General features: G+C 45.5%; 1 protein-coding gene and 1 pseudogene across 2 annotated transcripts; both read right to left on the bottom strand.

The window, feature by feature from the left end:
• Positions 1–2030: 2030 nt before the first annotated feature.
• On the bottom strand, positions 2031–2375 carry LOC307095448 (large ribosomal subunit protein eL29-like; the record flags this gene model as incomplete). The annotated part of the gene is made up of 1 exon (XM_079764641.1): positions 2031–2375. One exon carries the CDS (start codon positions 2373–2375, stop codon positions 2031–2033), a length of 345 nt encoding a protein of 114 aa, XP_079620767.1.
• Positions 2376–6308: 3933 nt separating this feature from the next.
• LOC307095447 (ATP synthase F(0) complex subunit C1, mitochondrial-like) lies at positions 6309–6702 on the bottom strand (annotated as a pseudogene). The gene has a single exon. The product of its transcript is annotated as an ATP synthase F(0) complex subunit C1, mitochondrial-like (transcript).
• Positions 6703–18263: the final 11561 nt, after the last annotated feature.

The raw sequence follows: 18263 nt of genomic DNA, 5'->3' as shown, positions 1-18263 counted from the left end.
CTTCTTATAAGGACACCAGTCATTGGATTTAGGACCCATCGTAATCCAGTATGACCTCTTCTTAACTTGATTACATCTGCAGAGACCATATTTCCAAATAAGGTGACATTCATAGGTTCTGGGTGAACATAAATTTGGGGGAAGGACACTATTCAATGCAGCACATTATTTCTAAAGGAATTTACAGTTAGGATTGTTAGAGAAGGAACATAAAGAGAAAGATAATGTTCAGTTTTTTTATTTTGTTTTGTTCCCAATTTAATGCACTTTGTGTAAAAGAGAAATCCTTGCCCAGCCAGCATGGCTCAGTGGTTGAGCATCGACCTATGAATCAGGAGGTCACGGTTCAATTCCTGGTCAGGGCACATGCCCAGGTTGCGGGCTTGATCCCCAGTAGGGGGTGTGCAGGAGGCAGCCGATCAATGATTTTCTCTCATCATTGATGTTTCTATCTCTCCCTCTTCCTTTCTCTCTGAAATCAATAAAAAATATATATTTTTTAAAAGAGAAATCCTTGATTCAACAACAAAAATAATAAAATAAAAAAAGAGAAATCCGTAATTGGAGCTGAATATCTATATATATAAAAGGCTAACATGCTAAGTGTCCCTCCGCCTGTCCGACTGGTCGCTATGATGCGCACTGACCACCAGGGGGCAGACACTCAATGCAGGAGCTGCCAAGCTGCAGTGACTTGGCAGCTGTGGTTCTTGGGTGATGCACCCCAAAACCAGAGAGGAGGGAGCCTGATTCCTCTCGGGCCCATGTGATTCCACCTTCGGCCGTGGGTTATGTTGTTGCTGGGGCACTGTCGGCCCCAAATCTGGTTTACTGCACACTTGCCTTTGTGTTCCACATCCTGTATGACAGCAACTTTGCAGAGTGCCCTCTCGCACTCCGGGACCCCTCGGGGGATGTCAGAGAGCCAGTTTCGGCCTGATCCCCGCAGGCCAGGCCGAGGGACCCCACCTGCCTGAAGGACCTGCTCACTTCGCAGACACCCTTTGAGCCGCAGTGCTGCCCCAGGTGCAGCCAGCCAGGGAGGGACCGAGGGAGGTTGGCTCCAGGGCATGTCCAGCCCATCTTGCCCAGCCCCACCCCACCTTCTAATTAATTTCCTTTCAATGTGCACGAATCCGTGCACTGGGGCACTAGTATTATAATAAATATTGGAAAGAGAGGGAAGAAAATAGAGACCACCTTGTGGGGTTCTGTCCTCACCAGATACTACTTGAGAGTCACTTGATCTGATAAGAGGAAGGAAAGAGTAGTGACAGTGACCTTAGAGGAGGTCAAGAGACCTGAGAAGAAAGGATTGAATAAGAGCATCATGAAGAAGAGCAGGAGCAGGGGGGAAACAGGGCCAAGCACTATTGATGGCAGCCTAGTAAAGCCCCCAGTGAAAAGAACTGCCCCTGGTGTATGTAGCAACAAATGTGGCCATGACACCTAGCAGGGCAGTGTATAGTAGCAGAAGGCCCCAGAATAAGTAGGAAGTCTGGTCAGGATAAATGAGATTCTGCCAAGAATCTTCAAAGATATTATGAGAGATACGGGGTTTTCCAGGTGGCTAGAATTTGAGCCATTTGATGTGAATGTTAAAGAACTAGGAGACCGTATCAGATTGTACTTTTTGGGTACATCCAGGTAGAAGGCATGTAGATACCTTCTGGATTTGGCCAATATCAATGCCTTACCTTCAAGCCACTACAACCCTGGCACCCCTATCACATTCATTTATTAAACAAATATTTGTTGAGCATCTACTATGTGCTAGATTCTGGAAATGCAGGGATAAATAAGACAGGCAAAGTCCCTGTCCTCCTGGTGTTTTCTGGTTGGGAAGAGAGACACTGAACTAATGATTACATAAAAATAGATGTAGACTATATGAATAATTTGACAATTTTTTTTGACAGATCCTGCCTCAGGTTTTTTGTACAAACAGCACAGGAGGAAACCAGCCCCATGCAAACAGTAGCCCAGGGCTCACACCATTCCTTTGTCCCTACATTGGCAGACAGAGGGCTCTACTCTGAAGCTTCTGTGGGGGCCTCGGTACCTTTGGAAGCCTGAGCTGGAGCTGCAGCCACAGCAATAGCCCAGGCCTTGGTTTGAGCCTTGGACTTGGACTTTGGACGGCAGAGCCCAAGATGAGACCCTTGGCTATACATGTGAGCATGTTTCCCAAGTTTGGGATGAGCAATGTAGGTAAGTTGACTGTGTATGTGGCTACCACCCTTTGGAATCTTGGGGTTGACCTCCTTGGGCTTTATGAGGGCCTTGATAGCCTCCTCATGTGCACTCATGGCCTTGGTGTTGTTGGCCTGCATCTTCTTCAGGCCCTTCTTGTTGGGCTTCTTGGCAAAGGGCATGTTCGTCAGGAACTTGGGATCCACACCCTTAAGACATTCATATCTATGTGGTTTAGGGTATACACACACACACACACACACACACACACACACACACACACAATGAGTGGCCAGATTATCATGATCTCTGATCGCATAATAATCTGGCCACTCAACTCAGTGTGTGTGTGTGTGTGTGTGTGTGTGTGTGTGTGTGTGTGTGTGTGTGTGTGTATTAGAGACCCGGTACATGAATTTATGCATGGGTGGGGTCCGGCCAGCCTGGCCAGAGGGAGGGGACATGGGCAGTTGGCTGGCCTGCCTGCTGGTCGAACTCCTGGTCGAGGGGACAATTGGCATATTAGCCTTTTATTATATAGGATATACACTGAGTGGCCAGATTATTATGTGTTCAGAGATCATAATAATCTGGCCACTCATTGTATATTATTTTATTATTTATTTCAGAGAGGGAGATAGAAACATCAATGATGAGAGATAATAATTGGTCAGCTGTGTCCTGCACATCCCCTACTGGGGATCAAACCCACAACCCGGGCATGTGCCCTGACTAGGAATCCAACCGTGACCTCCTGGTTCATAGGTTGATGCTTAACCACTGAGTTATGCCGGCTGGGCTGGTTAGGGTTTCCTGATGCTATTTCTGTGCCATTTTCGGGAGTGGTTGTGTCTGGTGTGGTTCTTGGACTTGGCCATGTCTGCACTGATGCCCGTGGCTCCCAAAGTGCCTGGGACCAGAAAAGAAGAGGGGGGTTGCAGTGCAGCATGGGAAATACGGTCGTCAACTTTACAACTCTTTTTTTTAAAATATATTTTTATTGATTTCAGAGCAGAAGGGAGAGGGAGAGAGAGACAGAAACATCAATGATGAGAGAATCATTGATCGGCTGCCTCCTGCATGTCCCCTGCCCCCACTGGGGATCAAGCCCAAAACCCGGGCATGTGCCCTTGACTGGAATCAAACCCAGGACCCTTCAGTCCGCAGGCCGATGCTCTATCCACTGAGCCAAAACAGCAAGGGCTCAACTTTACGACTAGAGCTGCAAGTACAGTCCCATCTTTTGTAGTTCTTCAAATTAAATCAAAAGTGGCTTGAGCCTCATGGACCAGATTAGCAAGAAGTTTAACACCACCCTCTTTGGCTCTTGTCCTCCTCTGGCTTATCCAGGAGCTTACATACTCCACAAAGGAGGTTGACCTGATGTCCACGCCTCAGTGGAGAAAAGCTTCCACTCCCAAGCCTGCCTTGTGCTTCATTGCCACAATGTGTCACTCCTGAACCCTGGCCTGCTTCCATCTGGCACAGCTGGTCTACTCCAGAGCAAAGCTTTGCTGACTGCACCTCCCAGCGTGTGTCAGTGTGGTCCTTCAAAGATTTCCCAAATTGCAGCTCTAAGCGGCCAATGTTTCTGGGCACATACCCAGCTCCTCTCCTTCAAGACCTCACTGCCTCAGAGGTACAGGGTTCAGATTGAATCGGGGATTTGTCCATCACAGACCTGCCTTCTTTCCATTCCCTAGGGATTTGTGCCAGGAGTTGAGACGCTTTCCTTTTCCAGCCCCTGAAATTCCCTTTCGTGGGCTAATAACTCCATGGCCTCAAAGGAGGGCCCAAAGCTAATGAATACACAAAGCTTTGGTAACCCTTCCTGAGGGAAAATATCTTCCAGACCTCACCTTTCCAAACATGACCAAGGCTTGAAGTGGATATTTATTGCATACTTGGCCACCCAATATGCATTTCCCATTCTTTTGGTAATAGCACCCTGACTTAGGAGATTTGTTTTTTTGTTTTGTTTTGTTTTTTTATTTCAGAGAGGAAGGGAGAGAGATAGAGAGATAGAAACATCAATGATGAGAGAGAATCATTGATTGGCTGCCTCCTGCACGTCCCCTACTGGGGAGGGTAGATTGAGCCCGAAACCCGGGCATGTGCCCTTGGCCAGAATCAAACCTGGGACACTTTAGTCTGCAGACCTACGCTCTATCCACTGAACCAAACCGGCTAGGGCCTGACTTAGGAGATTTAAATGATCTTCTGCCATTGGGTACAGTCTGGCAGGCCTGTCAATGATGGTATGATACCTCCTCTAGTCAAGGGATGGACACGTGACCCAAACTAGATCAGCTAGATCTTGAATAGGGCAGTGCCTCTCTGCACTCGAATGTGCGTATGTATGAATCAGCTGGGAGTCTTGTTACTATGGAGATTCTGAGTCAGTGAGGCCTAAAAGCCTGTATCTCCAGGATGAGACCATTGCTGTTGATCCACAGACCACCACCCGCTAAGTAGAAAGGCAACAGAGTGAGCAAACAGCTGGAGTACTTTCATCCAGATGGCACAACCTTAAAAGACCATCATCAGCCCTAGCTGGTTTGGCTCAGTGGATAGAGCGTCGGCCTGCAGACTGAAAGGTTCCATTCCTGTCAGAGGCATGTACCTTGGTTGTAGGCACATCCCCAGTAGCAGATGTGCAGGAGGCTCTGATCGATGTTTCTAGGTCTCTATCCCTCTCCTTTCCTCTCTGTAAAAAATTAATAAAATACATTTTTTTAAAAAGACCATCATCAACCCGACCTGGCGTGGCTCAATGGTTGAGCATCAACCTATGAACCAGGAGGTCACGGTTCAATTCCCAGTCAGGGCACATGCCCGGGTTGTGGGCTTGGTCCCCAGTAGGGATGTGCAGAAGGCAGCCGATCAATGATTCTCTCTCATCATTGATGGGTCTATCTCTCCCTATTCCTTCCTCTCTGAAATCAATAAAAAAATTTTTTTTAAAAAGACCATCATCAGTCTAGAGCTCCTCTGGATCCTGTCCTCTGACCAGAATCTTTAGCCTTTCCTTCCATTCTGCAAGTTCCCTATATACTTACAGTCAATTATTTTTAGTATTCAAGGTGACAGACTTGATTTCTATTGCTTGCAACCAGAGGAAGGTAGGAGGAGAAGGAGGGGAAAAGAGAGAAAGGGAGAGAGGTAAGGGAGGGTGGTGGCAAAGAGAAATTTCCCTTCAGTATACAACTGGGTCAGAGTACTATTGTCTCCATACAGCCAGCATCTAGCTTTCAGCCTTTATATGCTGCTGATGTCATCAAAGACATTCTATTTTGTAAGCCCCTTTGTGAGACTAATAGGCTCATAGGCATGTTTTAAAATTTATTTTTACTTATTTATTTTAGAGGTAGAGAAAGGGAGAGGAAGTGGGGAGAGGGGGGAGGGGGGAACGTTGGTTCGTTGTTCCATGCATTCATTGGTTGCTTCTTTTTTAAAACATATTTTTATTGATTTTAGAGAGAGAGGAAGGGAGAGGGAGAGATAGAAACATCAACGATGAGAGAGAATAATTGATTGGTTGCCTCCTGCATGCCCCCCACTGGAGATTGAGCCCACAACGCAGGCATGTGCCCTGTTCAGGAATGGAACCGGCGACGGCTTGGTTCATGGGTCGACGCTCAATCACTGAGCCACACCAGCTGGGCTCATTGGTTGCTTCTTTTTTTTTTTTAACTATATTTTATTGATTTTTTACAGAAAGGAAGGGAGAGGGATAGAGAGTTAGAAACATTGATGAGAGAGAAACATCAATCAGCTGCCTCCTGCACACTCCCCACTGGGGATGTGCCTGCAACTAACGTACATGCCCTTGACCGGAATCGAACCTGGGACCCTTCAGTCCGCAGGCCGACGCTCTATCCACCGAGCCAAACCGGTTAGGGCTCATTGGTTGCTTCTTGTATGTGCCCTAACCAGGGATCGAACCTGCAGCCTTGTGTATCAGGGCAACTCTCTAAGCAACTGAGCTACCGGGCCAGGGCCTCTTTCTTTTTTTAGAGAAAAGTTGTGTTTAATGGCAAAGCTTAGCACATTCCAGCACTGGGCATGGCCTGGAGTCGAAGCAGCAGGGATGGGTAGGTGATCCCCACAGAGCCTCACATGACGAAGAAGAGGAAAGTGACCATCAAACAGAAGAGCCCCATGGTCTCAGACAGGGCAAAGTCCAGAATGGCATAGGAGAAGAGCTGCTGCTTGAAAGATGGGTTCTTGGCATAGCCAATGATCAATTCCAGCCCCTGAAGCAACCACACCCACTATAGCAACCCCAGCACCAATAAACTTGGCCCCTGTGTCAATGTCCCAGAAGACAACACTGGTCTGGAACTCTGGTCTGGGTCTGGCCACCCGGAGTGTGGAGCTGCTGGAGGAAGGCTGTTCAGATGGGATCTCTGGCCTACTCAGGAAGGAGGCAGACACAGGCCTGATTAGACCCCTGGTACAACCGTGGATCAGAGCCAGGGGAATGAGTAGGACCCCTCTAGTCTGCATTTTTTCAGTCTCTCCGCTTTAGTTCTAGGTTTCCAGCTCTTGGGCATCTTCAAAGTGATAGAAACTTTCTTTGTCTTGCCCGGCCGACATAGCTCAGTGGTTGAGTATGGACCTATGAACCAGAAGTCATGGTTCGATTCCTGGTCAGGACACATGCCCAGGTTGAGTTGTGGGCTCTATACCCAGTATGGGGCGTGCAGGAGGCAGCCAATCAATGATTCCTTCTCATCATTGATGTTTCTATCTCTCTCTCCCTCTCCCTCTCCCTCCCTTTCTGAAATCAATTTAAAAAATATTTTTTTAAAAGGAAGTTTCTCCCTGGCCGGTTTGGCTCAGTGGATAGAGCGTCGGCTTGCCAACTGAAGGGTCCCAGGTTTGATTTCAATCAGGGGCACATGCCTGGGTTTTGGGCTCGATCCCCAGTAGGGGGTGTGCAGGAGGCAGCCGATCAATAATTCTCTCTCATCATTGACGTTTCTATCTCTCTCCCCCTCTCCCTTCCTCTCTGAAATCAATAAAAATATATTTACGAAAAATAAATAAATAAAATCACTAAAAATATTGAAAAAAAAATAAAGAAAGTTTCTTTGTCCAGCAACAACTGGAAGAAAACTTTGGGGGAACAATGTGCATAGATGTTTGACTGCTCATCTAGTTTTATTACTTTCATAAAGAAAGAAGGTCTGCACATCACTGTGAGTCTGCCTTGATGTCAAAGTCTCCTTTAATAATTATTCTGGCTCATCAAGTTGCTGGAAGGCCATGTTCAAAAGATTTGGCATTACAAATGCAGAACTTTATTAAAGTCTGGGAGGCAGGAGGGAAATACGGTTATGGGTGATCTGAGCTTGATGTCCCAAACCCAGTGTTCTCACAATTACAGATGCAACACAAAGTACGAGTTTCTCGGGGTGTACCGGGAGATTTTATCAGGCTGGTAAGGACAGTTTGGAAAGCTCCTCCTTTAAAGAATAAGTAACAATTTAAAAAATATTTTTTATTGATTTCAGAGAGGAAGGGAGAGGGAGAGAGAGATAGAAACATCAATGATGAGAGAGAATCATTGATTGGCTACCTCCTGCATGCCCCACACTGGGGGATCCAGCCCACAATCTGGGTATGTGCCCTGACCGTGACCTCCTGGTTCATAGGTCGATGCTCAATCTCTGAGCCACACCAGCCAGGCAAGAATAGATTTTTTTTTTTCAAGGCTTCACATCTCCGTGAGGGTTAATCTTTGAATAAAGCCCTCATCTGAAGCCCTGGTTTCCAGAGATGGAATGAATGCCTGAGGACATAGACATTATTGTGGATGAGACCCAGCAGCTGGGAATTTCAGGAACTATTCAGCTCTGGTTTCTCCCCGGCAAGGTAATGAAACACTCTTATGGGATTTCCAGCCAGGGTCATATTTGGTATGGAGCAGATTCCATAAGGGAGAAAGCAAAAATTTGAGTGAGCTTTGCTTGTCCACACTATTCTCACAAGTGGTGGTTCCAGCCTGCCCAACATTTTGACCAAATGACTCAGTCTTCAAGGCTCCAGAAATTTTCCAACAGCAAATAGCCCGAGGTGTTATGTCTGCTCACACTTTGGTTTACAGCAGGCTTATCACATATCACATAGTAATTTATTAGAGTCTGCCCATAGAAAGCAAAACTTGAATCCCTAAGACTTCATTCATTCGTATTCAGAATGCTTTTTGAGGGTGTCCCTTCAAAATCATTCTTTTTTTTCTTTTTAAAATATATTTTATTGATTTTTTACAGAAAGGAAGGGCAACGGATAGAGAGTTAGAATATGGATGACTTGAGCATCTGATCGATGTTTCTCTGACTCTGGATCTCAGAGGGAAGGTAGGGGAGGGGGAGGGTAAGGGGGAGAGATCAACCAAGAGACTTGTATGCATGCATATAAGCATAGCCAATGGACGCAGACAACAGAAGGTGAGAGTGAGGGCAGGATTGGGAGGGGGAGCAATGGGGGGATAACCACACATTTGTAATACCTTAATCAATAATAAAAAAAAAGAAACATCGATGAGAGAGAAACATTGATCAGCTGCCTCCTGCACACTCCCTACTGGGGATGTGCCCGAAACCAAGGTACATGCCCCTGACTGGAATTGAACCTGGGACCTTTCAGTCCGCAGGCTGATGCTCTATCCACTGAGCCAAACCAGTTAGGGCCAAAATCATTCTTATAAGGTTGGCTCAACCCCATCTCCTCACTTATAACTGTGGGTTTTGATCAGGATTCTTTGGTTGCAGGTAACAGAAAGTGGTTGGGGGAGAACTCACAGGATCGAAAGGAAGTCTGGACAGACAGAAGTCCCTCAGCTCCCAAGGGAACTTAATAATAGCAGAAAATGATTAACAGGTTCTCCCAGATACTACTTCTGGAATGAATAAATGAATATCAATCATTATTTCCATCTTTGCATTACTGGATACAAATCATCCAATTAAAAAAATAAGGCTGGGATATGAACAGACCCTTCACAGAAAAGAAAATACAGTGGAGGAATGAGTGTTAGACTGTGAGAGACCCTAGTCCAGTGGTCGGCAAACTCATTAGTCAACAGAGCCAAATATCAACAGTACAACGATTAAAATTTCTTTTGAGAGCCAAATTTTTTAAACTTAAACTTCTTCGAACGCCACTTCTTCAAAATAGACTCGCCCAGGCTGTGGTATTTTGTGGAAGAGCCACACTCAAGGGGCCAAAGAGCCGCATGTGGCTCGCGAGCCGCAGTTTGCTGACCACGGCCCTAGATGAACAGAGGTGGTCCCTGCCCACAGCGGGGCACATACACTATCAGGCTGACTCTTCCCTAGGGCAGGACCCAGGTCCCACTTTCCTCTTCAGGGGTCCCCATCAAATGCTTTGCATAAATTAGCTCCTTTAACCCTCACAACAACCCTGTAAAATAGGTATGATCATGCCTCATTTGTAAAAAGCAAACAAAACACCACACAACACAAAACTGAGGCTCAGAGAGGGGAGGTGGCTAGCTAGGAGTTGGCAGAGCTGAGGCTGCATGCTGGTGTTTTTTGTTTTTCTTTTTTAATTATATTTTATTAATTTTTAACAGAGAGGAAGGGAGAAGGATAGTTAGAAACATCGATCAGCTGCCTCCTGCACACCCCCTACTGGGGATGTGCCCGCAACCAAGGTTCATGCCCTTGACCGGAATCGAACCTGTGGCCCTTCAGTCCACAGGCCGACGCTCTATCCCCTGAGCCAAACCGGTTAGGGCTGCTTGCTGGTGTTATGCTGTGTAATCCCCTTCCCTGGAGTATGGGCAGGGCTTGTGACTTGCTTTTAATTATCCGAATATGCTGTGAGCTGCCTATGGAGAGGGCCACATGGCAGGGAACTTGAGGCAAACCCTAGGATCAGAGATCCTCAGTTCCACAATCACAAAGAACTAAATTCTGCCAACAACCACATGAGCTTGGAAGAGAGTAAGAAATAATAGATGGCCCTGACCGGTTTGACTCAAGGGTCCCAGGTTCGATTCTGGTCAAGGGCATGTACCTTGGTTGTGGGCACATCCCCAGTGGGGGGTGTGCAGGAGACAGCTGATAGATGTTTCTCTCTCATCGGTGTTTCTAACTCTCTATCCCTCTCCCTTCCTCTCTGCAAAAAAAAATCAATAAAATATATATTTTTTAAAAAGGAAATAATAGATGGCCTCATATGAGACTGCAGCCCTGGCCAACATCCCGACTGCAGCCTGTGAGACCCTGAACAGAGAAGTTAGCTAAGCTGTGCTTGGACTTTCTCATACATGGAAACTGTCAGATAATAAACATTGTTGTTTTAAGTTGCTAAGTTTGCTATGTAGCAATAGAAAACTAACATACCCAACTTAGATACCATTATTCATCATTCTAATTATTCCCTTGCAAACATCCTTACTATTCTAGCCCTTGTGGCCGACAGGACCTAAAGTGACCCCCATCTCTATACTGGCCTGGCCAAGCACAACCCAGATTAGTCACAATGCCCCACCTACTCCGCATAAGTATCAGAGCAGCTGAATGTTATTAGAGAAAACCAAAAACCACACAAGTCAATTGATTTCACTCTAAATTATTGATTGCAGACCTCAAATGGGCCTTAATAACATAGCAATCCTGCTATGCTCACTTCCACCCTCTCGGAGTTAATTATTTTGTACCTTCTCTTCTCTTCCCAAACCTCCCACATCCTAGCCTCGGTCCCACCCTCAACTGTCACCCATTCATTGAGAAGATAGATGAATTCAAATGGGAATTTCCCTATCTCACCACCAGATCTACAATCCTCTTTGTACCCAACCTCTTCTGATTTGTTAAATGGAAGAACTATCCCTCCTCATATTGAAGGCCAGTCCCTCAACTTCTGCTTTACTAGTAGGCACTCTCCCATCTACCCAAGGACTCCACTCCTTCAGTTACTCCCATCTCTCCTGCATCACCAGTTTCTCCTCTTCTGGGCTATTCCCAGCAGTGCATGCACATGCTTTATTAACTGCCATCTTTAAGAGTGCCCTGTGAATTCCAGGAGCTCTTCCTGCTACTGCCCATTTCAAGACAAAGGTTACACATTTCTTTCTCCACTTCGCCTCGCGGTCACTCTTCAACCAATTTCAGTCTGGTTTTGTACCACTCCATGCAATCTGATCTTGCTAAAATCACTAAAGACTTCATGTCAAATCCAACAGACAGGTACTTTTCTTTTCTCATCCTACTTTTCCTCTCAGTAGCATTTGACACAATCAACCAGTTCCTCCTTTTTTTAAAAAAAATATTTCTATTGATTTCAGAGAGGAAGGGAGGAGAGATAGAAACATCAATGATGAGAGAGAATCATGGATCAGCTGCCTCCTGCATGCCCCCCACTGGGGATCGAGCCCACAAACCGGGCATGTGCCCTGACAGGGAATCAGACTGTGACCTCCTGGTTCATAGGTCAATGCTCAACCACTGAGCCACACTGGCCGGGACAGTCCCTCCCTCTTGAAACATGTCTATTTCTTCCCACTTTCCTTTGCTGACCTTTAAATGTTGGCATTCTCTAAACTTGTAGACCCATTTGCCCCTTGTCATCTCCACTTCAGTATCTCACAGGCACCTCAGATTGAACATGTCTAAAACAGAAATCCTAATATTTCCCCCAAGTCTGTTCTCCTGCCACCTTCCTCTATAGCAGTTCCTAAACTAGAAAGCTGGGAATCATCCCTTCCCCTCACCTCTTCCAAAACACTATTAGTTTTATCTCTAAAATTTTCTTGAATTTGTTTACATCTCCCTGTCTCCACTATCACTAACCTACACCAAACCACCATTGTCTCTTGTCTGAACTATTATAATCGCTTCCCAGTGGTCTCCCTGCTTCCACTTTTGCCCCTCTGTATTTCCTTTTCCACACAGTAACCAGAGTGGTCTTTCAAAAAAGTGAACCATGTCATTTCATTCCCCTGCATAGAACATTTTCCATTGTATTTCAAGTAAAATTCAAGCTTCTTGCCAAGACTAACAAGACCCTTGTCTGTGTCACACACATCATCTCCTGTAGCTCTTTTCCTGTCATAATACTAGTAAGTTCTGCTGGGCCTTTGCATTTGTTGTTCTCTTGGAACCTTCTTCCTCTGGCCCTCCGTTTCCTCCTTATGAGGACAGCTTAAATGTTACATCCTTAGAAGTTACTTTCCCTGGCCACCCTATTGAAACATGTCTATTAAAAACTGTCCCTCTCTCTCCTATTATGTTTACTCAAATGTAAACCCTGTGAAAGTAGAGCCTTTGTCTGTCTTGTTAGCTCCCTAGTGCTTAGCGCAGTGCCTGGCACATATGCAGCACTCCACCAATATTTGGTGAATGAATGAATGAATGAATGAGGCAGTTTCTCTGAGGATCTGAGGTCAATGTTCATTGATGAGAGGACTGAGTGAGATTGGTGTGAAAGACAAAATGCACTAGACAATTAAGGGGGTGATTTTATTCAAGCCATTGCAATAGAAAGACAGTACACTGACCTAACTGGTTTGGCTCAGTGGATAGAGCGTCGGCCTGTGGACAGAAGGGTCCCAGGTTCAATTCCGGTCAAGGGCATGTACCTTGGTTGCGGGCACATCCCCAGTAGGAGATGTGCAGGAAGCAGTTGATCAATGTTTCTCTCTCATCGATGTTTCTAACTCTCTATCCCTCTCCCTTACCTTCTGTAAAAAATCAATAAAATATCTTTTTTTTAAAAGAAAGACAGTACACTACTGGAAAATATCTTGAAGAAAAAGAAGAAGGAGTGGGCTTTTATGGGTGCAAGTAGATAGGGGTAGACAATTTCAGAGTTTTATTGTGATGAGGAAAGATAGAGGCAGGTCTTATCTGAGTCTTTGAAGAAAGGTTGTGCTGCATTTTATTTTTAAGAAATAGTTTATTGATTTTTAGAGAGAGGAAGGGAGAGAAACAGCGACATGAGAGCATAACATCCATTGGATGCCTCCTGCATGCCCCCTACAAAGGATTGTTGAGCCTGCAACCTGGGCATGTGCCCTTGACCAGGAATCCAACCAGCAGCCTTTTGATGCACTAGACAATGGTCAACCAACTGAGCCACACCGGCCGGGCTGGAACTGAATTTTATCTTGCAATATGTGGGAGCAGGGAGGTCCTTTGCAATTAGCCCTTTCTCAGAGCACAAAAGGATGGGAAGATTTTTACCATGGCTGTTTTCCAAGAACATAGGGCTCACAAAAGTTTCAAAATTGTCACTGGTAGCCCTGGCTGATGCCTGGTCAAGGGCATGGACCTGGGTTGCAAGTTCAACCCCTAGTCCAGATTGAGGCAACCAATCAAAGTCTCTTTCACATTTATCTTCCTTCCTTTCTTTTTCTCCTTTCTTTCTTTCTTTCTTTCTTTCTTTCTTTCTTTCTTTCTTTCTTTCTTTCTTTCTTTCTTTCTTTCTTTCTTTCCTTCCTTCCTTCCTTCCTTCCTTCCTTCCTTCCTTCCTTCCTTCCTTCCTTCCTTCCTTCTCTCTCTCTCTCTCTCTCTCTCTCTCTCTCTCTCTCTCTCTCTCCCTCTCCCCCCTCCTCCTTCTTCCTCCCTCCTCCCTACCTTTGACTCTTTCTAAAAATCAATGGAACCCTAGCTGGTTTGGCTCAGTGGAGAGAGCATCGGCCTGCAGACTGAAGGGCCCCGGGTTCGATTCCAGTCAAGGGCACATGCCCGGGTTGTGGACTTGATCTCCAGTAGGGAACGTGCAGGAGGCAGCTGATCAATGATTCTCTCTCATCATTGATGTTTCTATCTCTCTCTCTCTCTCCCTTCCTCTCTGTAAAAAATCAATAAAATATTTTTTTTAAAAAGAAAGACAGTACACTACTGGAAAATATCTTGAAGAAAAAGAAGGAGGAGTGGGCTTTTATGAATGCAAGTAGATAGGGGTAGACAATTTCAGAGTTTTATTGTGATGCGGAAAGATAGAGGCAGGTCTTATCTGAGTCTTTGAAGAAAGGTTGTGCTGCATTTTATTTTTAAGAAATAGTTTATTGATTTTTAGAGAGAGATGAAGGGAGAGAAACAGTGATGTGAGAGCATAACATCCATTGGGTACCTCCTGCATGCCCCCTACAAAGGATTGTTGAGCCTGCAACCTGAGCATGTGCCCTTGACCAGGAATCCAACCAGCAGCCTTTTGATGCACTAGACAACGGCCAACCAACTGAGCCACACCGGCCGGGCTGGAACTGAATTTTATCTTGCAATATGTGGGAGCAGGGAGGTCCTTTGCAATTAGCCCTTTCTCAGGGCACAAAGGATGGGAAGATTTTTTACCATGGCTGTTTTCCAAGAACATAGGGCTCACAAAAGTTTCAAAATTGTCACTGGTAGCCCTGGCTGATGCCTGGTCAAGGGCATGGACCTGGGTTGCAAGTTCAACCCCTAGTCCAGATTGAGGCAACCAATCAAAGTCTCTTTCACATTTATCTTCCTTCCTTTCTTTTTCTCCTTTCTTTCTTTCTTTCTTTCTTTCTTTCTTTCTTTCTTTCTTTCTTTCTTTCTTTCTTTCTTTCTTTCTTTCTTTCTTTCCTTCCTTCCTTCCTTCCTTCCTTCCTTCCTTCCTTCCTTCCTTCCTTCCTTCCTTCCTTCCTTCTCTCTCTCTCTCTCTCTCTCTCTCTCTCTCTCTCTCTCTCTCTCCCTCTCCCCCCTCCTCCTTCTTCCTCCCTCCTCCCTACCTTTGACTCTTTCTAAAAATCAATGGAACCCTAGCTGGTTTGGCTCAGTGGAGAGAGCATCGGCCTGCAGACTGAAGGGCCCCGGGTTCGATTCCAGTCAAGGGCACATGCCCGGGTTGTGGACTTGATCTCCAGTAGGGAACGTGCAGGAGGCAGCTGATCAATGATTCTCTCTCATCATTGATGTTTCTATCTCTCTCTCTCTCTCCCTTCCTCTCTGTAAAAAATCAATAAAATATTTTTTTTAAAAAGAAAGACAGTACACTACTGGAAAATATCTTGAAGAAAAAGAAGGAGGAGTGGGCTTTTATGAATGCAAGTAGATAGGGGTAGACAATTTCAGAGTTTTATTGTGATGCGGAAAGATAGAGGCAGGTCTTATCTGAGTCTTTGAAGAAAGGTTGTGCTGCATTTTATTTTTAAGAAATAGTTTATTGATTTTTAGAGAGAGATGAAGGGAGAGAAACAGTGATGTGAGAGCATAACATCCATTGGGTACCTCCTGCATGCCCCCTACAAAGGATTGTTGAGCCTGCAACCTGAGCATGTGCCCTTGACCAGGAATCCAACCAGCAGCCTTTTGATGCACTAGACAACGGCCAACCAACTGAGCCACACCGGCCGGGCTGGAACTGAATTTTATCTTGCAATATGTGGGAGCAGGGAGGTCCTTTGCAATTAGCCCTTTCTCAGGGCACAAAGGATGGGAAGATTTTTTACCATGGCTGTTTTCCAAGAACATAGGGCTCACAAAAGTTTCAAAATTGTCACTGGTAGCCCTGGCTGATGCCTGGTCAAGGGCATGGACCTGGGTTGCAAGTTCAACCCCTAGTCCAGATCGAGGCAACCAATCAAAGTCTCTTTCACATTTATCTTCCTTCCTTCCTTCCTTCCTTCCTTCCTTCCTTCCTTCCTTCCTTCCTTCCTTCCTTCCTTCCTTCCTTCCTTCTCTCTCTCTCTCTCTCTCTCTCTCTCTCTCTCTCTCTCTCTCTCTTTCTCTCCCCCTCTCCCCCCTCCTCCTTCTTCCTCCCTCCTCCCTACCTTTGACTCTTTCTAAAAATCAATGGAACCCTAGCTGGTTTGGCTCAGTGGAGAGAGCATCGGCCTGCAGACTGAAGGGCCCCGGGTTCGATTCCAGTCAAGGGCACATGCCCGGGTTGTGGACTTGATCTCCAGTAGGGAACGTGCAGGAGGCAGCTGGTCAATGATTCCCTCTCATCATTGATGTTTCTATCTCTCTCTCTCCCTCTCCCTTCCCCTCTGAAATCAATAAAAATATATTTTTAAATAAAATAAAATAAAAATCAATGGAGTGCTTGCTTTGGCAGCACATATACTAACATTGGGATGATACAGAGATTAGCATGGCCCCTGCACAAGGATGACACGCACATTCGTGAAGCATTCCATATTAAAAAAAAACCACACACACACACAATGGAAAAAATATCCTCGGGTGAGGATGAGCAACAACAAAAAATTGTCACTGGTCATCTCAGTTGCAGTATAAGGGCTTGAACTGAAGATTTCAATCTGAGGAATCAGTTCAGAGGCCTGGTCTAGGCATTCCCTCTGGGGGCCTATATGTGTGTTCAATCTGAGTGGATCGCCTATGGCTATCACTGCAAGGAAGTCAGTTTGGAGTCTTAGCCTGAGGGACTCAGTCTCAGGACCTCTATTTGGTAGATCAGTTTCAGGGAGTTCCAGCTAGGAATTTTACCCTGGAGAACTCAGCTTGGACCTCCAATGGTGTCTGCCTCCTAGGCACAGTGGAATGGCTCACTCTGGCTGTGACATACTGGTGCTTTTCATCCAGGGGTTCATTGTGAGGGTGTGGGGCAGGGCCATGAGTTTCATGTAGGGAGGCTCAGAGTATGCCCTGAGTATGGAGATCTGAAATTTCATTCTGCAAATGGAGTCTCTTGTACTCAGCCTGAGGAGCTTCTTCAAGGGGCTCAGGCAAGGTGTTTGCTCTTGGGGTATCATTTTGGGAGTTTGGTCCAGAAATTGGACCCTGTACTTCATGGTTGCCTCTAGAGGGTTCAGGCACTGATATCTTTTATATATATAAATTTTTATTGATTATGGAGAAGAAGGGCAAGGGAGAGAGAGATAGAAACATCAATGATGGACCTAGCCAGTTTGGCTCAGTGGATAGAGCGTTGGCCTGCGGACCAAAGGGTCCCAGGTTCGATTCCGGTCAAGGGCACATGCCTGGGTCATGGGCTCAATCCAATGTGCAGAAGGCAGCCAATCAATGATTCCTTCTCATCATTGATGTTTCTATCTCTTCCTCTCCCTTCCTCTCTGAAATCAATAAAAATATAGTTAAAAAAAAAGAAACATCAATGATGAGAGAGAATCATTGATCAGCTGTCTCCCGCATGCCCCCTACTGGAGATTGAGCCCACAACCTGGGCATGTGCCTTTGACCAGAATCGAACCCAGGACCTTTCAGTTCGCAGGCCAATGCTCTCTCCACTGAGCCAAACTAGCTAGGGCTACTGATATCTTTCTTTTAAAAAAATATGTTTTTATTGATTTCAGAGATGAAGGGAGAGGGAGAGAGAGATGGAAATATCAATGAGAGAGAAACATCAATGGCTGCCTCCTGCATGCCCCCAACTGAGGATCAAGCCTGCAGCCCAGGCATGTGCCCTGACGGGGAATCAAACCATGACGCTCAAGCACTGAGCCATGCTGGCCAGGCGGGAATCTATTTTTAATTTGTCATTTGAATTTTCTGGCTGCTGCTGGTATTACATAATGTAACTCATACAAGTTTGTGACCTGTGAAAAGGAAGCACAGATTAACTACGTACTTTAAAAAATGTGCCCTAGCCGGTTTGGTTCAGTAGATAGAGCATCAGCCCAAGGACTGAAGAGTCCCGGGTTCGATTCCGGTCAAGGGCATTTACCTAGATTGCAGCCTGGGTGCATGCAGGAGGCAACCAATCGATGTCTGTCTCACATCAATGTTTCTCTCTCAATCTCCCCCCCCACACACACACACACCTTTCCACTCTCTCTAAAAATGGATGGGAAAAATATCCTTGGGTGAGGATTAACAACAAAATGTATATCTTGTTTTTTACTAACCTCCAATGAAATTTGACAATTCTTTCAATAATGAATGTAGGCAACCAACCACAGTAATATTGGCAGCACCTATGACTTTATCATCAATACACAGATACTTTTCATAGCAGATCTCTTAAAATATTATTTACACTTGTCATTAATTTGGAATTTCAGTACTGTAGTCATTTATCCTGTTAGTAGATCATAGTATTTCATGAATGAATAAAGAAACACATATATTACAAATAGTTTTTGT

The sequence above is a fragment of the Cnephaeus nilssonii genome (assembly GCF_951640355.1).
Source record: "Cnephaeus nilssonii genome assembly, chromosome: X".
NCBI classification, from domain to species: domain Eukaryota; kingdom Metazoa; phylum Chordata; class Mammalia; order Chiroptera; family Vespertilionidae; genus Cnephaeus; species Cnephaeus nilssonii.
This window is presented reverse-complemented; position numbering and strand designations above follow the sequence as displayed.